We start from the raw sequence: 15887 nt of genomic DNA on the forward strand, positions 1-15887 counted from the left end.
TGTGACTTGAGGTAAGGATGTGTTATAATGATGGTACGAAAAGAGATAGGACACTTGGAGGGAGGGAGTATAGGACAAAAGATATAATCAAGCTAAAGAACATATTGACTCTGCTTATGAGCTTGCCCTTATCCAACAGGCATTGGGGAAGTGGAAAGAGGTACTTTTGAACAGTAACGTGAAAATCCTTGGATGGAAAATAAACCAGTAATTTGTTTGTTTTCTTTTTGTTGTTGTTGTTACTTCTCCAAAGACAATTAAACATATAAATAAATCACAGAAATATATATTCAATATCGTAGTTCTAAAGTGTGGCCCCTAAAGACATTCCCTGAGCTGTTCTATTGTGGTATTATGAATTCAATTTAATGACTTTTTTTTCCTGGCATGATTTAATGACTTCTCATAATATTACATAGATGGGAAAAACACACACTCACAAAGTGAATAATGCCAGTTTTCCCGTTCATTTGGGTAAGATATTACTAAGTGGTTAGTTGTTTGCCAATGTATTCTATGAATTAAAAATGTTTTATAACCATTGTAAAAAAATTAATGCTATTGAGGCTCATGATTGTTTCTTTTCAAGTCATGGGCCTCGGGGATGAGACGTCAGGGGACTTTCAGTAGCAGTCAGTTAAAAGCATGAGATGTATTTATTTCTCTTACTCATTTAACAAAAGGTGCTATAAAATGTTTGATGCTTTTTTGCATGTATTTAGATACATGTTAGTTAATCCAAAACTACTGTTGTTTTTGGAGGTCTAGAAGAAGCAATGCATTCCTTGGGATATTTTAGGATTATGAAAATGTCTTGATTAGAAGGGACAGGGGCCCTTGCTGATATTAATTGTTGAGTGGTATTTAAGATTGATTAATATTTCTGATTTCTGTATAACACAGAAAGAAAAACTGGTTTTAGGACAAACAGATGTGGATTTTAATTCTGGACCCCTCTTCTTAGTAGTAGTTTGAGATTGGCTGAGTCTCAAAATCTTTGTTTCATCTTTAAAATGAAGATAATACCTTTTCTATCTTAGCCCTCAGTAACTATGAAGACCAAAGGGGAAACCTATGTGATGGTAACACGAACATTATAAAGCACTGTTTGAATGTAAGATATACTAACTCATATTATTTCCATACACTGTAGATTACATAATGAAAGGTACATCTTTCCTAGCAAAGGATGTATGTGAGATTTAATCCACTCCTGAGATAACATAGAGTTACATAAAAATGATGTATGAATTGGTGTCCTTGATTTTTATGATCTTAACATTTTTAATCTACTCACATAGGTTTTTTCCTTTTAGATTAAAGAGTAAGAACATTAATAATCAGTTTTCATGTGTTCACTATATCACACCTTTTATATGTCCGCACATCTGTCTTTTAAACAAAAATTACTTAATTAACTTAAGATAAAATTGTTCTGAAATGAAGATCTGAGTTGAAGTTTTAAGAAATACTTTAGAGGACAGGTCTATAGTTGTCAGTTTCTAGTGCTTGCCCCCAAATATTCAGATGCTTACATTTCTTCCTGAGTATTTCAGCTATTGTGTGAGATGAATTGTTCATTACAAGTTAATGTTATTTTTAGTGAGTAAAACACAGACCATTAGACTGCAAACTTCAGTATAGTTCAGACTTATTTGGTAAGAGGATGGCTCTCAAAATCTACAAAAGAACCTTTGTTGAATTCTTTCAATACATTATTGACCCATACATACAGTAGCCAATTTTGAGTTTAGAAATGAACTAATTTAAACCATAACTCAATAATGGAGGGTTCAATTACAGTTATTTCTTTTTTTTATTTACAAAGCTTTTGATTTTGTTGTAAGAAATATCCATGGCATGAAGCTTCTGCATGAGTGGTAGGTGTCTAAAAACTGAATCATCACCATCATCATCATCATCATCATCATCATCATAATCAACCAGATTTTAAAAGGAACCACTATTTTTGTCCTCAAATAGTAAGTTAAATATGTAATTCTAAAAAAAAAAAATTTTGCTAGAACTTGTATATTCATCTTCTATCTTGAGAGAAAACAGATGGAGGCTTACTCAGCTAGGACATTATAGAATGAATACAATTATTGAAAGTGACAAACTAGTCATTGGAGAGATATTCCAAAGACCCAATTTCTAATTGAATATGATTTATATTATGACTTTTATATATGTAAATGATTTGGTAGCCTAGTAATGGCAAATTGGATCTATTTAAAGTAAGATGGCAGTAGTGTCACTTTTAGGATATAAAAGATCTGAGACATAAGGCATGTCTCTTTGAAAACTGAACTTGGGCATTGATAATGTTTTGAAAAATTATTTCTAAATGGCATTCATTGTGTAATACATGAGGAAACTTTTCTGTAGCAAATATACCTTTATTTTAGTATTTTAGGAGTGTGGGTTAATTGTTGAATTTAGGGTAACCTAAACTACTCTGCATAGAGTAGTATTAAGAGCCTATTTTATATTTCTATACTTATTACTTTTCAAAATGAGATGATTGGCATCTCATATCTCATTTGATTAGTTAATTACTCAAGTTATGTTCTTTTCCTTTCATAAAGGAAACCATAATGATATTTTGGATTTCAATGTAATAATGCTTCAGGGAAATGATGTGTGTGGAGTGTGTGTGTGTGTGTGTGTGCGTGTGTGTGTGTGTGTGTGTGTGTATGTTTGCTTTTCTATTATGTCATTTGGGAGGAAGCTAGGCATTAATGATGTCGTGGCTATTTTTAACACTAACAAAGCCCTTTTAATCTGTAATGCTAACAATATTCAACAGAAGCCTATTTGTGGAACTATCTTGTATAGGAAAATTATACATTTAAATATGCAAACTTATAGAGGCAAAGCCTTATCATCTGACTGTTCCCAGATCTCATTGGTATTGTTTGATTTCACAGATTTTTCCCTTTTACCAGGCCAGCCACTTCTGGCCCTGTACTTGCATATACTCTTACAGCAGTTAATTACAGCCATTGATCAAGAGCAGTTTGGCTTACTAGTTTCATGGCAATAAAAGGAATAGAGTAATGATTTTGTATCTTAACTAAAGCTGAACCATAAGTGATCTGGCTGTAGGCCCTCCGATTTAATTTTCCAGACTTGCAAACAGATAACAATTGTAAAATTAAATCAATTTTATTTACTTTTCAGACCATGTGGATGAGCGGACAGTATGCAATGGAATTGCCCCGGAAAAAGACGTAGATGGATTTCATATTATTAACATTGGAAGACTATGCCTGGATCAGCATTCTCTCATACCTGCCACTGCTAGTGCTGTTTGGGAAATTATCAAACGAACAGGTTGGTCTATGGGACATGGGTGCTAAGTGCCAAAATGAGCATTTGCACATTGCCTTGAAAGAGAGTGAAAGAAAATAAGCATTAAACTTCAATCTGCAGGAATATACAAAGTTACAGAAGTCAAAGAATAATCTGAAATAAGATAAAATGAAGAACACATGCCAGGTTACAAGAAACTGCTGTTTCACCTTTCAGGGAGTGAATTTTCCAAATAGAAAGTTTATCTCCCTTACTCTAAAACTATAAGCTGAAGGTATTTTGATGTACATTTTTCAAAATGTATTATGTTTTTCCTTACCTTTAAAAACAAAATGTGCTGGACTTCCCTGGTGGTGCAATGGTTAAGAATCCGCCTGCCAATGCAGGCGACTTGGGTTCGAGCCCTGGTCCGGGAAGATCCCACATGCCGTGGAGCAACTAAGCCCGTGAGCCACAACTATTGAGCCTGTGCTCTAGAGCCCATGAGCCACAGCTACTGAAGCCTGCGCTCTTAGAGCCTGTGCTCCGCAACAAGAGAAGCCACCACAATGAGAAGCCCGCGCACCGCAACGAAGAACCAACACAACCAAAAATAAATAAATAAAATAAATTTAGTTTTAAAAAATGTGCCGAACATTTTGCACCATCTCTAATGAGCTAGGTTTTCATTATAAACACTTGCCCTTGAATTGTGCTCTAAATACAATAATGCTCTCAAAGACCCTCGATAGTTCTCCTGCCTTCATCCCTGTCTCTTACATTTTTGGCAGCATCTCCTCCTGCTAATCTCTTTTCTAACTGAGGGAGAGAACTTCCAAGGGAAAGCAGATCCTAGAATTATACATATCTTAGAAGGTTAGTACTTAGAAAAACCTTAATTCTAATTTTTTCATTTTACTTATGAAGATACTATGCCCCAAAGAGGTTAAGTGTGTTAAATCTGTAAGCTTTATCTTTGAGACTTTTCTAAGTCCATAAAGTGAGTGCTTCTCTCCTATAGAATAAAGTGCATGAGTTTTGTGAAAAATACTTTATTTCCCCCGCTTCATTTTGTCCTAGATTTGCTCAAAGTTTGATTGCCAATTAATCTTGACCTTGCACTTTGCTTGCTTTGTGATTAGTAGTTAATAATTTTGTTTCCACACTTCTAACACTTCATATGAATTTTAATGTCTAAAACTAATTTAATGGAAGCTTGAAAATGTCTGTGGTTTTTTAATGAGGCCATAATGAGAGGGAACATGACGGATCCAAGAATTATAAAAAGAAATATTTATAAACAGTGAATGTGGGAACATTATAGACAAGCCACAAAATAATTCAAATTAAATTAGAAGTTTTTAAAGAATATTGCAGTTGGCTGTTGAGATGTTTACTTTGCTTTTTGTTGCTTATTCTTCATTTAAACCAAACTCTGTGTTTTAAGGAATTGAAACATTCGGAAAAAATGTGGTTGTGGCTGGAAGATCCAAGAATGCAGGGATGCCCATCGCCATGCTCTTACACACTGATGGAGAGCACGAACGGCCAGGAGGTAGGGGCAACCTGGAGATTCTATGTACTCTTTCAATTTTCTCACTTCTTACAGTCATCAAATAAATATGTTTGAAAATGTGACATAGAATATTTATGGGCTTCTGCAAATAAAGGTTTCCCTTTATTTCCCTATCTAATGACATGAGTACCTTGACAATGAATAAAAGAATTACTGGAAAAATGTGGCCCCTTTGTCCCTACTTTTTCCTTTGGCTATATATACTTCCTTTATATTATTAAAGATATAGACATTAAGAAGACATTAAGTAGGGTAGAAAGGCTAGATACATACTAGATACATAAAAATCACATGTTGATAGATATCTGTATACCCATACACACTACCCCCCTAAATCACACCACCAATGTATAGGTATAAGTTTGGTGTGTGTGTTTTTTACCATTATTAACCTTGGTGAACTCCAGTTTCCTGATCTCAAATTTTCAAATACACTTGACTGTTGAACAACACGGGTTTGAACTGCGCAAGTCCACATATACTTAGATTTTTTTTTCACTAAATACATACTATAGTACTATATAATCTGTGATTAGTTGAATCAATGGATGTGGAATCATAAATCCAGGGGCTGACTGTAAAGTTACAGGTGGATTTTCGACTGTGCAGAGGGTGGGTGTCCCAAACCTCCGCGTTGTTCAAGGGTCAACTGTACTAATTTTATGATCTTGGTTGATGTAATGCATATGAAATATTTTTTTAAGCCACGAAGCCCTAAGGAAAAAGAAGCCCAATGATAACATATCACTCATCTAAAATTATAAATTATTAGAGTTTGAATTGTTTTTGCCTGCCTGGACTTAAGGACTTAAATATTGCAACAAATCAAAATGTGTATGTGGATCATAGTAAACTAGGGCCTGATAGTGACTCAAAGTAACTTTTAAAAGCCTTAGTTTTGAAGAGCTCTTTGAAAGGCCAAATCTGGTAGTATCAACATAGTTTTCATGGTAGCCATCTACAAAGTTGCATCTCTAGCTTAACTATTCACTTCTAACTTAATCTGTTAATGCTCATCTATCTCTTAGGGTATAATAAAGATATTGATTCATATTTACCTTTATTTAATAGTTTCTGTTAAGCAAGGTAAAACAACCAGGAAAGTTTACCTAGGTATACCACTTTTGTTGGAAGATTTTGACCAAGAGCCAAAATAGGCAGTTTTTTCTTCATTTTCAACATATTATTTTCTTATCAATAACATAACAAGCAGCATTATGCAGCTCTATTAATTGCACAGCACTTTCTCATGAACTATCTTATTTCATTCTCAATAATTCTGGAATATATTCATATTCACATTTTGCAGCTAAAGTAAATGAGCTTTAGAGACTTCAGTGACTTACCCAAGGCCATTCAAGGAAGTGGTGTACAAAGCTGGGAGCTGGGTGCTGACTGTCTGGTTAGGAGGATAGACTTGAAGTCAGACCCCTCCCTTGCCAAGCCCTGTATCCTTGGATAAGTCATTTAATCTGTGTAAGTCTCCACTTCCCTCATTTGTAAAGTGCAGATAATATTAATATCTCCTTCTTTGGGTTATTATGAAAATTGAATGAGACTTGAATGTAAAGCACTCTTCACAGTGCCTGACACAGTAAGTTAAGTAAGCCCTTGGTACATGTGAACTGTGACTATTACTATTATTTCCATTATTATGCTTAAAGAATAATCTGTGGCCATACTAACTAAAAAGTTTAGAGTAACATAATCCAAGGTCAATGATGTATTTTTCACCTTCATTTGAAATTTTATTTTCTTTTTCTGTAGGTTTTATATTTGCTTTTATTTGGATCAAATCTAGTCTTTGTTGTAATAATTGCATAAACATAGAATTTATAAAGTTAATAAAATATTAGATTATAAATATGACATCGTAATATTCCAAATTTTACTTTACATTGCACTTTTTCTTGTGGATATTAATATATTGTATGCTAATTTCTTGATAAATTTCAATTTTGAATTATTTGTCTATAAAATACCTAAGTCTAAGAAAGTTAATTTACCTCTTATTTATGCAATTTTAAATTAGATAGTCCTATGTCATAAAACACATTTACTTTATAAATATTTTATACTTTGTGTTACAAAGTATTTTCACTTGAATGCATGTTAGAAATTGAATAAAATTGGAATTAGATATAGTACTGGTTACTTAAATGCCAGGTGGTTAAATTTACAGTTATAGTGGCATACAGGTGCCGTTATAATTACAGTATCTAAAAGGTAATAAATTATATTAAAAATGATGTTGGATGGTTCGCAACATGGGTGGTGTTTATTAATCTCATGCATATTTAATAGGAGTATGGTGACATATATGATTAATATAATGAATTGTTGAGAGCTGCTTACTGAAGATTTTCAGTCTGTGGGAAAGTTCATATTTCAAATGTCCATGTCTGCTAGAGCAGTAATGATGTGCAGTGACTACATGTGCATTGTTAGCTTATAGAGATAATGAAGGAGGATTAACTGGGCAAATTCATATCTATAGAACTTGTTCTGATGACACTCAGAATGTTGAGCATTCAGCTCTCACTGTACTTCTTTGCCAGAAAAGATTCAGAGCCCTAATGATTCATTTGCGTCTTAAAGCCAAAGATAACTACACTAGAAGAAAAATGGCGATACTGTAATTTAGCTTGATTAATGTCTGTCTACACAGGGCTGGCTTTTAGTCTTGACTATTTAGGACATGGATCCTGGCTGTTTTGTGAGAAAGAGCTTCTTTTAATTCTTCAAGGGCTTGAAATATTTAGAGGACTGAGAATGTGCTAAAATCTTGAGGTAAACAATTAGTGCTGATACTCAACACAGCAGGATGCTGCAGGGAGATAACCTTCTGCTGAGGACATGTCATCACAGGAGGCTTTAAAGATGACATGACTTTCAAGCCACTGTGTACTTTATAGAGAGTGAGAGATAGTTCCTGTCTTCCAAGAGCTTATAGTCTTGGTGGTGGTAGGGTGCGGGGACAGGGTACAGAGGGGGCATGATATGCAAGTATGGGTGATTTAAATGATAAATATTTAGTGGCAAAAAATAAAATTCAGCATCCCTAAGAAAGCATTCAATTTGCTAAGGGAAGCCCTTGGTTAATTGAGGAAATGTAAAGAGATTGACAGTGGAGTCTCTTCTCATGAGCCCCACTACTTGTTAGGATGTTTTAATATCATTGTGAACACCTATAATTCACTGGTATTCTTTTAACGTCTTTGTATGTAGTAACCTACCCAGGTAACTTAACCTTTCAGTATTCAGAATGAAAACTGAATACTATTGGCTTTAGCAAAATAAATCTCTTTATGTTTAGCTTACCCTGATGGAATAAAACAGAGTTCTCCAATTTCTCTGAAACAGTTTTTTTTTTCCCTTTAAGATAACAAAGTGTCATAATGACCAGGCATTATGTGTATTAATTATAACCAAAGGAATACATAGTCTAATTTTATTTCAAATTCTTTTAGAGTAAATTCATTTCTGCCTATTTTATATTCTTACATAGGGCATGTCATCTCGATAGATCCCCCTAAATGGCCACAACATGCTCCTCCTTTTAACTAAAAGGTTGGGGTACTATTGCAGTGGCATTAGTTGCTGGGGCTTTAAAAGAGCATTTTGGAAGAGTCAGCAACTAGCTGATTTTGCTTAGAGTCCTTTGGGATATTCTTGACTTCATTTAGGTAATAGGCATTCGGTACGTATCCTCTGTGAAACACTGGGGTGGGGGTGTGGAACAGGGGTGAAAAAGACTTGGCCCCCTGTTTGCAGAAGATGACAGACTGCATCTTCAGGACACTGTGTTTCTCAGAGCACAGCTTCCACATTGGTGTTCAGCTTTTGCAGTCAAGCTGCCCACCTGCTGCAACTTCTATATATCAGGTATTTTTCATTCAAGGGGACATCCTATCTAAATGGAAAACCACAAGATATTTTGTCAATGTGATGCCTTTCCTTTGTGGAAAGGCAGGAATGGATGTTCCAGGCAGTGCAGTGTGATATGAGTGGTTATGTGTGATTAAGCCCAACCCAGTGCCAGGTTGGACCAGGTGCTCTCAAGTTTCAAAGAGAGGAGACAAAAAGGAACACCTAGGAGAGAGGAGTCATGCAAAGCAATCATGCCTCCTGGATGGAGATTCTTAGTCTTGTTGCCAGTGGAATGGAGTGGGACTTTTGCTGCCGCTGTGGAATGAACCATTGTCAAATGGGGGCAGGGGGACGGGCAGGCATTTATAGTCTTTGCTCCTCCCATTCCACTATTCCTAAGTTAGATGTGCTCATGTAAGATATTGGGGGTATTATGTTTTATGATGCCTCTGTCTTGACTAAACTTTACTGAATTACAGCTTTGAGTTTGCATAGTGGAAAGCAATAGAAAAGAACAAATGCTTGTTGTAGTCTCATTTTCTAAGTTGAATAGTACATCTCTGAAATTCAGCCAGCTAGTATCTGGAAAGCACTGTACTTGGAAAAATGTCACATATTCTCACATCAGGCAGCTGGAACTATTAGTTGCCGTGTTGAAAATAACAGTAAACTCTATTTAAAATATAAAGTGAAGTCCAAATCTTTTCTTTTCCCTTTCATTTTCCCTCTTTCCTCATGATCTCAAAGTACCAGGCATTTTTTTCCATAATTATCAGCACAAACATCCCTTTTCTGATGTCTATAAGCCCGATTATTCAAAGCATCACTTGTAAGGATATTCATTTCTGCTCCACCAGCCTTTTCAGCCATTCATCCCATCGAGTTCCCCCTGGTACCTTATGCTGAAGCTTCATAGAACTGCACATTGTTCCCCAAACACACCATCTCTTCCAGGCCTCCTTTCCATTACATACCCTGTTCCCTCTGCAGGGAATGCTGTTTCCCATCACTCGCCTGCTTTCCTCTCACCTCCAGCCCATCTTTCAAGATGTGCACCAAATCTAACTTTTACATGTTATATGTGCTGCCATCACAATACTAATCCTGTTGCATATCGATTGTCTACCTGGTCCCCTTTTCTACACACACATAGTAAATATGAACTGCTCAATGACAAATATTTTGTCTTAGGCTTTTTGTATCTGTGAAATTTAGCACAGGGCTTGGCATGTAATAATGCAACTAGTCAGTGAATCAATAACAGTTTATTTAGTGTTTCCTGTATTGTAGAAAATAAGACTGCATGCTAGGGATTTAAAATAAAATACTGCCATTTATGGGAAAAAAAAAATCCCTACATAGTGGGGAGAAGGGAACAGAAGTAGCTAGGTACTTACTATAAACTAACTCCTTCATATTTTAACATTATAGGCATTTATATAAAAGTATAACTTATGACTCCCCTTCGCCCAAGAATCAGATCACAGGAGAGGAGAATGCCTCGTGACCATCAGGAAGGGGAGAGGAGACCTAAGGATACTGGGAAGGGAAGGAAAGTTATTGCTGACAGCATTAATTGAAAAAGGTCATAGCATTTTTCCAGTAAAACATTTAAAATCTATCATTTTGTTTAGACTTTTTTTTTTTCTCCCTTGAGCTGCTGACATGTAGTGCTGCCTTCTTACAGAGGAGCTGATTTCTTTGTCACTAAGCATGGAAATATGATAGTGAATAAATCAGATATTGCCCTGTCCTCTTGAGCTTACAGTTTAGTAGGAAAGACGGTGATCAAACAATTAGGTATGAATGATTAATCATTATAATAGTGCAAAATGCTGCAAAGAAGGAGAGCTTTCTATAATAAAAAGCTTGGTTGTAGGAAGGAATGGATGATTTCTAGCTACAGTTATACATGAATGTTATACCTTTTTATGCCTATCTTGTACTGTTGCAATGGAATGTTTTTATTGTCTACCTTCTGTCACTACTCTTCACTTCAAACTAAAAAATCCCACCTCACAGACAAAACTAAAAATTTATTCTACTTGAAGTTATTAAAAATTTCTAAAATCTCTAGAAGAAAAAAAGTTCACTCTGTACAAAATAAATAATTCATACCATAATGGTAAATGATGGTTTGATGATTAAAAAAATTCAAGTCAGTGCCAAGCAGTGTTATTATACATATATAGTAAGTACATCAGATAGAACTTCCTCAAGTAGGCTTCTCTGAAAATCTCTCCCACCCCCTCACACACACCACCACAGACACATTGAAGAACTTTTCCTTCACAACATTTATCAGTTTGTGATTGTCATTTATTTGTGTCATTATCTGATTATTTTCATCATACTCACTGGACTATTAACTCCACAAGAGCAAAAACCATATCTCTTTTTTTTTTTTTTTTTTTTTTTTTTTTGGTGGTACGCGGGCCTCTCACTACTGTGGCCTCTCCCCTTGTGGAGCACAGGCTCCGGACGCGCAGGCTCAGCGGCCATGGCTCATGGGCCCAGCCGCTCCGCGGCACGTGGGATCTTCCCAGACCGGGGCATGAACCCGTGTCCCCTAACTCGGCAGGCGGACTCTCAACCACTGCGCCACCAGGGAAGCCCAACCATATCTCTTTATCTTCCCATTTTATTTCCAGCATCTAGCATAATAGCTCTCCAAAAAGTCTTTGTTCAATAAATGAATGAATAAATTCTCTTTATTTGTAGACCAAGAGTATCATGAAAGTTTTAATACAGCTATTCATAAGCTGTATTCTTAGGAGCACGGATGTACCATAAGATTTCATTTTTATTTATTTATTTATTTTAACATCTTTATTGGAGTATAATTGCTTTACAATGGTGTGTTAGTTTCTGCTTTATAACAAAGTGAATCAGCTATACATACACATATGTTCCCATATCTCTTCCCTCTTACATCTCCCTCCCTCCCACCCTCCCTATGCCACTCCTCTAGGTGGTCACAAACAACCGAGCTGATCTCCCTGTGCTATGTGGCTGCTTCCCACTAGCTATCTGCTTTACGTTTGGTAGTGTATATATGTCCATGCCACTCTCTCACTTTGTCACAGCTTACCCTTCCCCCTCCCCATATCCTCAAGCCCATTCTCTAGTAGGTCTGTGTCTTTATTCCCGTCTTACCCCTAGGTTCTTCATGACATTTTTTTTTCTAAGATTCCATATATATGTGTTAGCATATGGTATTTGGCTTTCTCTTTCTGACTTACTTCACTCTGTATGACAGACTCTAAGTCCATCCACCTCACTACAAATAACTCAGTTTTGTTTCTTTTTATGGCTGAGTAATATTCCATTGTATATATGTGCCACATCTTCTTTATCCATTCATCCAAGACACTTAAGTTGCTTCCATCTCCTGGCTATTGTAAATAGAGCTGCAATGAACATTTTGGTACATGACTCTTTTTGAATTATGGTTTTCTTAGGGTATATGCCCAGTAGTGGGATTGCTGGGTCATATGGTAATTCTATTTGTAGTTTTTTAATGAACCTCCATACTGTTCTCCATAGTGGCTGTACCAATTCGCATTCCCACCAGCAGTGCAAGAGTGTTCCCTTTTCTCCACACCCTCTCCAGCATTTATTGTTTCTAGATTTTTTGATGATGGTCATTCTGACTGGTGTGAGATGATATCTCATTGTAGTTTTGTTTTGCATTTCTCTAATGATTAATGATGTTGAGCTGTTTAGGTCTTCTGCCCATTTTTGGATTGGGTTGTTTGTTTTTTTGTTATTGAGCTGCATGAGCTGCTTGTAAATTTTGGAGATTAATCCTTTGTCAGTTGCTTCATTTGCAAATATTTTCTCCCATTCTGAGGGTTGTCTTTTGGTCTTGTTTATGGTTTCCTTTGCTGTGCAAAAGCTTTTAAATTTCATTAGGTCCCATTTGTTTATTTTTGTTTTTATTTCCATTACTCTAGGAGGTGGATCATAAAGGATCTTGCTGTGATTTATGTCATAGAGTGTTCTGCCTATCTTTTCCTCTAAGAGTTTGATAGTTTCTGGCCTGACATTTAGGTCTTTAATCCATTTTGAGCTTATTTTTGTGTATGGTGTTAGGGAGTGTTCTAATCTCATACTTTTACATGTACCTGTCCAGTTTACCCAGCACCACTTATTGAAGAGGCTGTCCTTTCTCCACTGTACATTCCTGCCTCCTTTATCAAAGATAAGGTGACCATATGTGTGTGGGATTATCTCTGGGCTTTCTGTCCTGTTCCATTGATCTATATTTCTGTTTTTGTGCCAGTACCATACTGTCTTGATTATTGTAGCTTTGTAGTATAGTGTGAAGTGAGGGAGCCTGATTCCTCCAGTTCTGTTTTACATTCTCAAGACTGCTTTGGCTATTCGGGGTCTTTTGTGTTTCCATACAAATTGTGAAATTTTTTGTTCTAGTTATGTGAAGAATGCCAGTGGTAGTTTAATAGGGATTGCATTGAATCTGTAGATTGCTTTGGGTAGTAGAGTCATTTTTCACAATGTTGATTCTTCCAATCCAAGAACATGGTATATCTCTCCATCTATATGTATTGTCTTTCATTTCTTTCATCAGTGTCTTATAATTTTCTGCATATAGGTCTTTTGTCTCCTAGGTAGGTTTATTCCTAGATATTTTATTCTTTTTGTTGCAGTGGTAAATGGGAGGTTTCCTTAATTTCACTTTCAAATTTTTCATCATTAGTGTATAGGAATGCCAGAGATTTCTGTGCATGTACCACAAGATTTGAAATGGTCCTGAGGCCAGCCAAAAAGGCCAAAAAGTGGGAGGTGGCCCAATTTCTGGAAATCTCCGCCCCTTCCCCTAAATAGTTGGAATAATCCTCCCAGTCATCAGCCTATGAAATTACCCAGCCCATAAAAACTAACCACCCCATATTTCGGGGCCTCTCACCTCTTGAGATGGCCCACACCCTGTGGAGTGTGTTTCTCTAAATGGGTTTAGTTTTTCTTTTAAAGGGATAAAAATTAGTCAAATAAGTCTGGGATATCTGGGTTAAACAAAGTCAAACATATATCTTGACTGTGAATATAGTAATATAATATAACCTTTAATATAGTAAGTACTGTGAATCTCTGAGAGAGGAAAAGTCTTTAGTATTTGACCCTGGAAGGTTTTTTTATCCCCCCTAAAACTATTTTATATATATATATATATATATATATATATATATATATATATATATTTGTATTTATAGTTGCCATATTTGTATCTATATATTTGCTAAATTTGTACTAATATACCCCAGAGGTCTAGCCTTTTTCCACACAGAGAATGGATTCAGAACCTTGAGAATACTTATTTAGCCTTAATCTATCGTCTTTTAAGCAAGTTTGCAGAATAAGACTTTGTAATAAGACTCCTGAGTTTCTTTTCATCTGTTAATCTTGGAAAGAAGAAAATAAATGTAAAAATTATCTAAAGCTTTAACAAATAGACCTCATACATACATCTCCCAGCCAAAACAACTGGAAAGGAAAGGGCAATACTTTGGCTCATGCCCCTTATCCCATGACTGAACAGACTACCTCATTTTGGCTAAGATTTGGGAGGGTCTGATTGCTTTAAAATTTAGTTATATATATATATAGCATAAAATCTGTTTCACAGTCAGGAATACTACCATCAACCCTGACCTGGCAGTTTGGTACCATGAGGAATTTGGTCACCTGGGAATTGATTCATGTGGATGATTTAACACATTTTATCCCTATTAATAGGAGAATAATCCTAAAAATATAAGACTCCAAAGCCAATGTTTTCATTTATAACTGGCAGCTTGTTTACACCATAGTTGCAGTCTTGATGGGTGAAGTTTGACTGCTGGAGCAGGAGAGCCTAGTGTTAATGAGAATAGGCTCTTTATCATATTGCCCGAGGCACACTGTGTTCCTGCATTTCCCTAGAACTCAGTGTTCAGTTCATATAAGCTGTTATACTGCATTTATTCTAAAAAGTATTTAAGGTGGTCCACAACAATATATGAAGCACAATGCAAATGAGAAATAGTTAAGAAAAAGGGGAAGCAAGGCCTGGAACTAAAATGGAGCCAAAAATAAAGCTACTATTAAAATAGGCATATCATTAAATCTTCATGGATATTTTCCCCTGCCAGGCACACTGAATATGTGTTTGGTGCATTTATTTAATTGAGTCTAAACTATACTTTCTGTGATAGGGTTACTAATTTCATCCTGTGAGCTTTTAGGCAGGAGAAAAAGATGACTAGTTACCCAAGTAGGTATCTTTAGGATTAAAAATAAATACATGCTACAAAACAGAAATAGAGTCATGCATGTAGAAAACAAACTTATGGTTACCAGGGGATAAGTTGGGGAGGGATAAATTGGGAGATTGGGACTGACATATATACACTACTATATATAAAATAGATAACTAGTAAGAACCTGCTAGCACAGGGAACTCTACTCAGTACTCTGTAATGGCCTATATGGGAAAAGAATCTAAAAAAAAAAGAGTAGGTATATGTATATGTATAATTGATTCACTTTGCTGTACACCTGAAACTATAACTACAACGTTGTAAATCAACTACACTCCAATAAAGATTTTTTAAAAAGAAACACATACTCAGGATAAATAAAACATTTTCTGATATTAAGACCAAAAAATATTTTCTCCTAAAATTACTTATAAGCAGGGAACTATGTAATGGACTGAGTAATATTTATAACATGTTTTTTAATTTAATGAAACGGCCATATTTTATAGGGTTGTTTCTCTTATTGTTTAGCATAGATCAAAGCTACCATTGGTATGCAGTTTCTCTGATCTCACTTAGATGTTTCTTCTCATTCTCAGTTTTTGAGTCACTCTCTTCTTCCCAAATTCTAAACCAGTGTTTCTCAAACTTAGCTGTCCACTGTAATCATCTGGGGGCTTTTAAAAATGTAGCCACCTCAGCCCAACACAGGACAATCATATCAGAGTCTTTATGAGTTGGATCTGAGTATCAGAATTTTTTAGGAAGCTCCATAGAAGAATGTAATACAGTGAGGGTAACTGAGGAAGACTACTCAAAGCATGGGAATGAGCTCAGTGCTTCACTTCCTGTTCCAGAGTCATTCCCTAGTCAATCTTTTCCGGCCT

General features: G+C 35.7%; 1 protein-coding gene across 9 annotated transcripts in view; it reads left to right on the plus strand.

Moving 5' to 3' along the window:
* The window catches only part of MTHFD2L (methylenetetrahydrofolate dehydrogenase (NADP+ dependent) 2 like), a 130359-nt gene that overhangs the window by 39442 nt on the left and 75030 nt on the right, over window positions 1-15887 (plus strand). For 8 of the 9 annotated variants that reach the window (XM_059065904.2, XM_067035836.1, XM_067035830.1 and 5 more), the window contains 2 exons: window positions 3184-3336; window positions 4742-4849. In XM_059065904.2, coding sequence (XP_058921887.1) covers window positions 3184-3336; window positions 4742-4849 — 261 coding nt within the window. The remainder of the gene's footprint in view (window positions 1-3183; window positions 3337-4741; window positions 4850-15887) is intronic. The other variant, XM_067035834.1, reaches the window with a different exon arrangement.

This window comes from Kogia breviceps, chromosome 6, assembly GCF_026419965.1.
Source record: "Kogia breviceps isolate mKogBre1 chromosome 6, mKogBre1 haplotype 1, whole genome shotgun sequence".
Lineage (NCBI taxonomy): Eukaryota > Metazoa > Chordata > Mammalia > Artiodactyla > Physeteridae > Kogia > Kogia breviceps.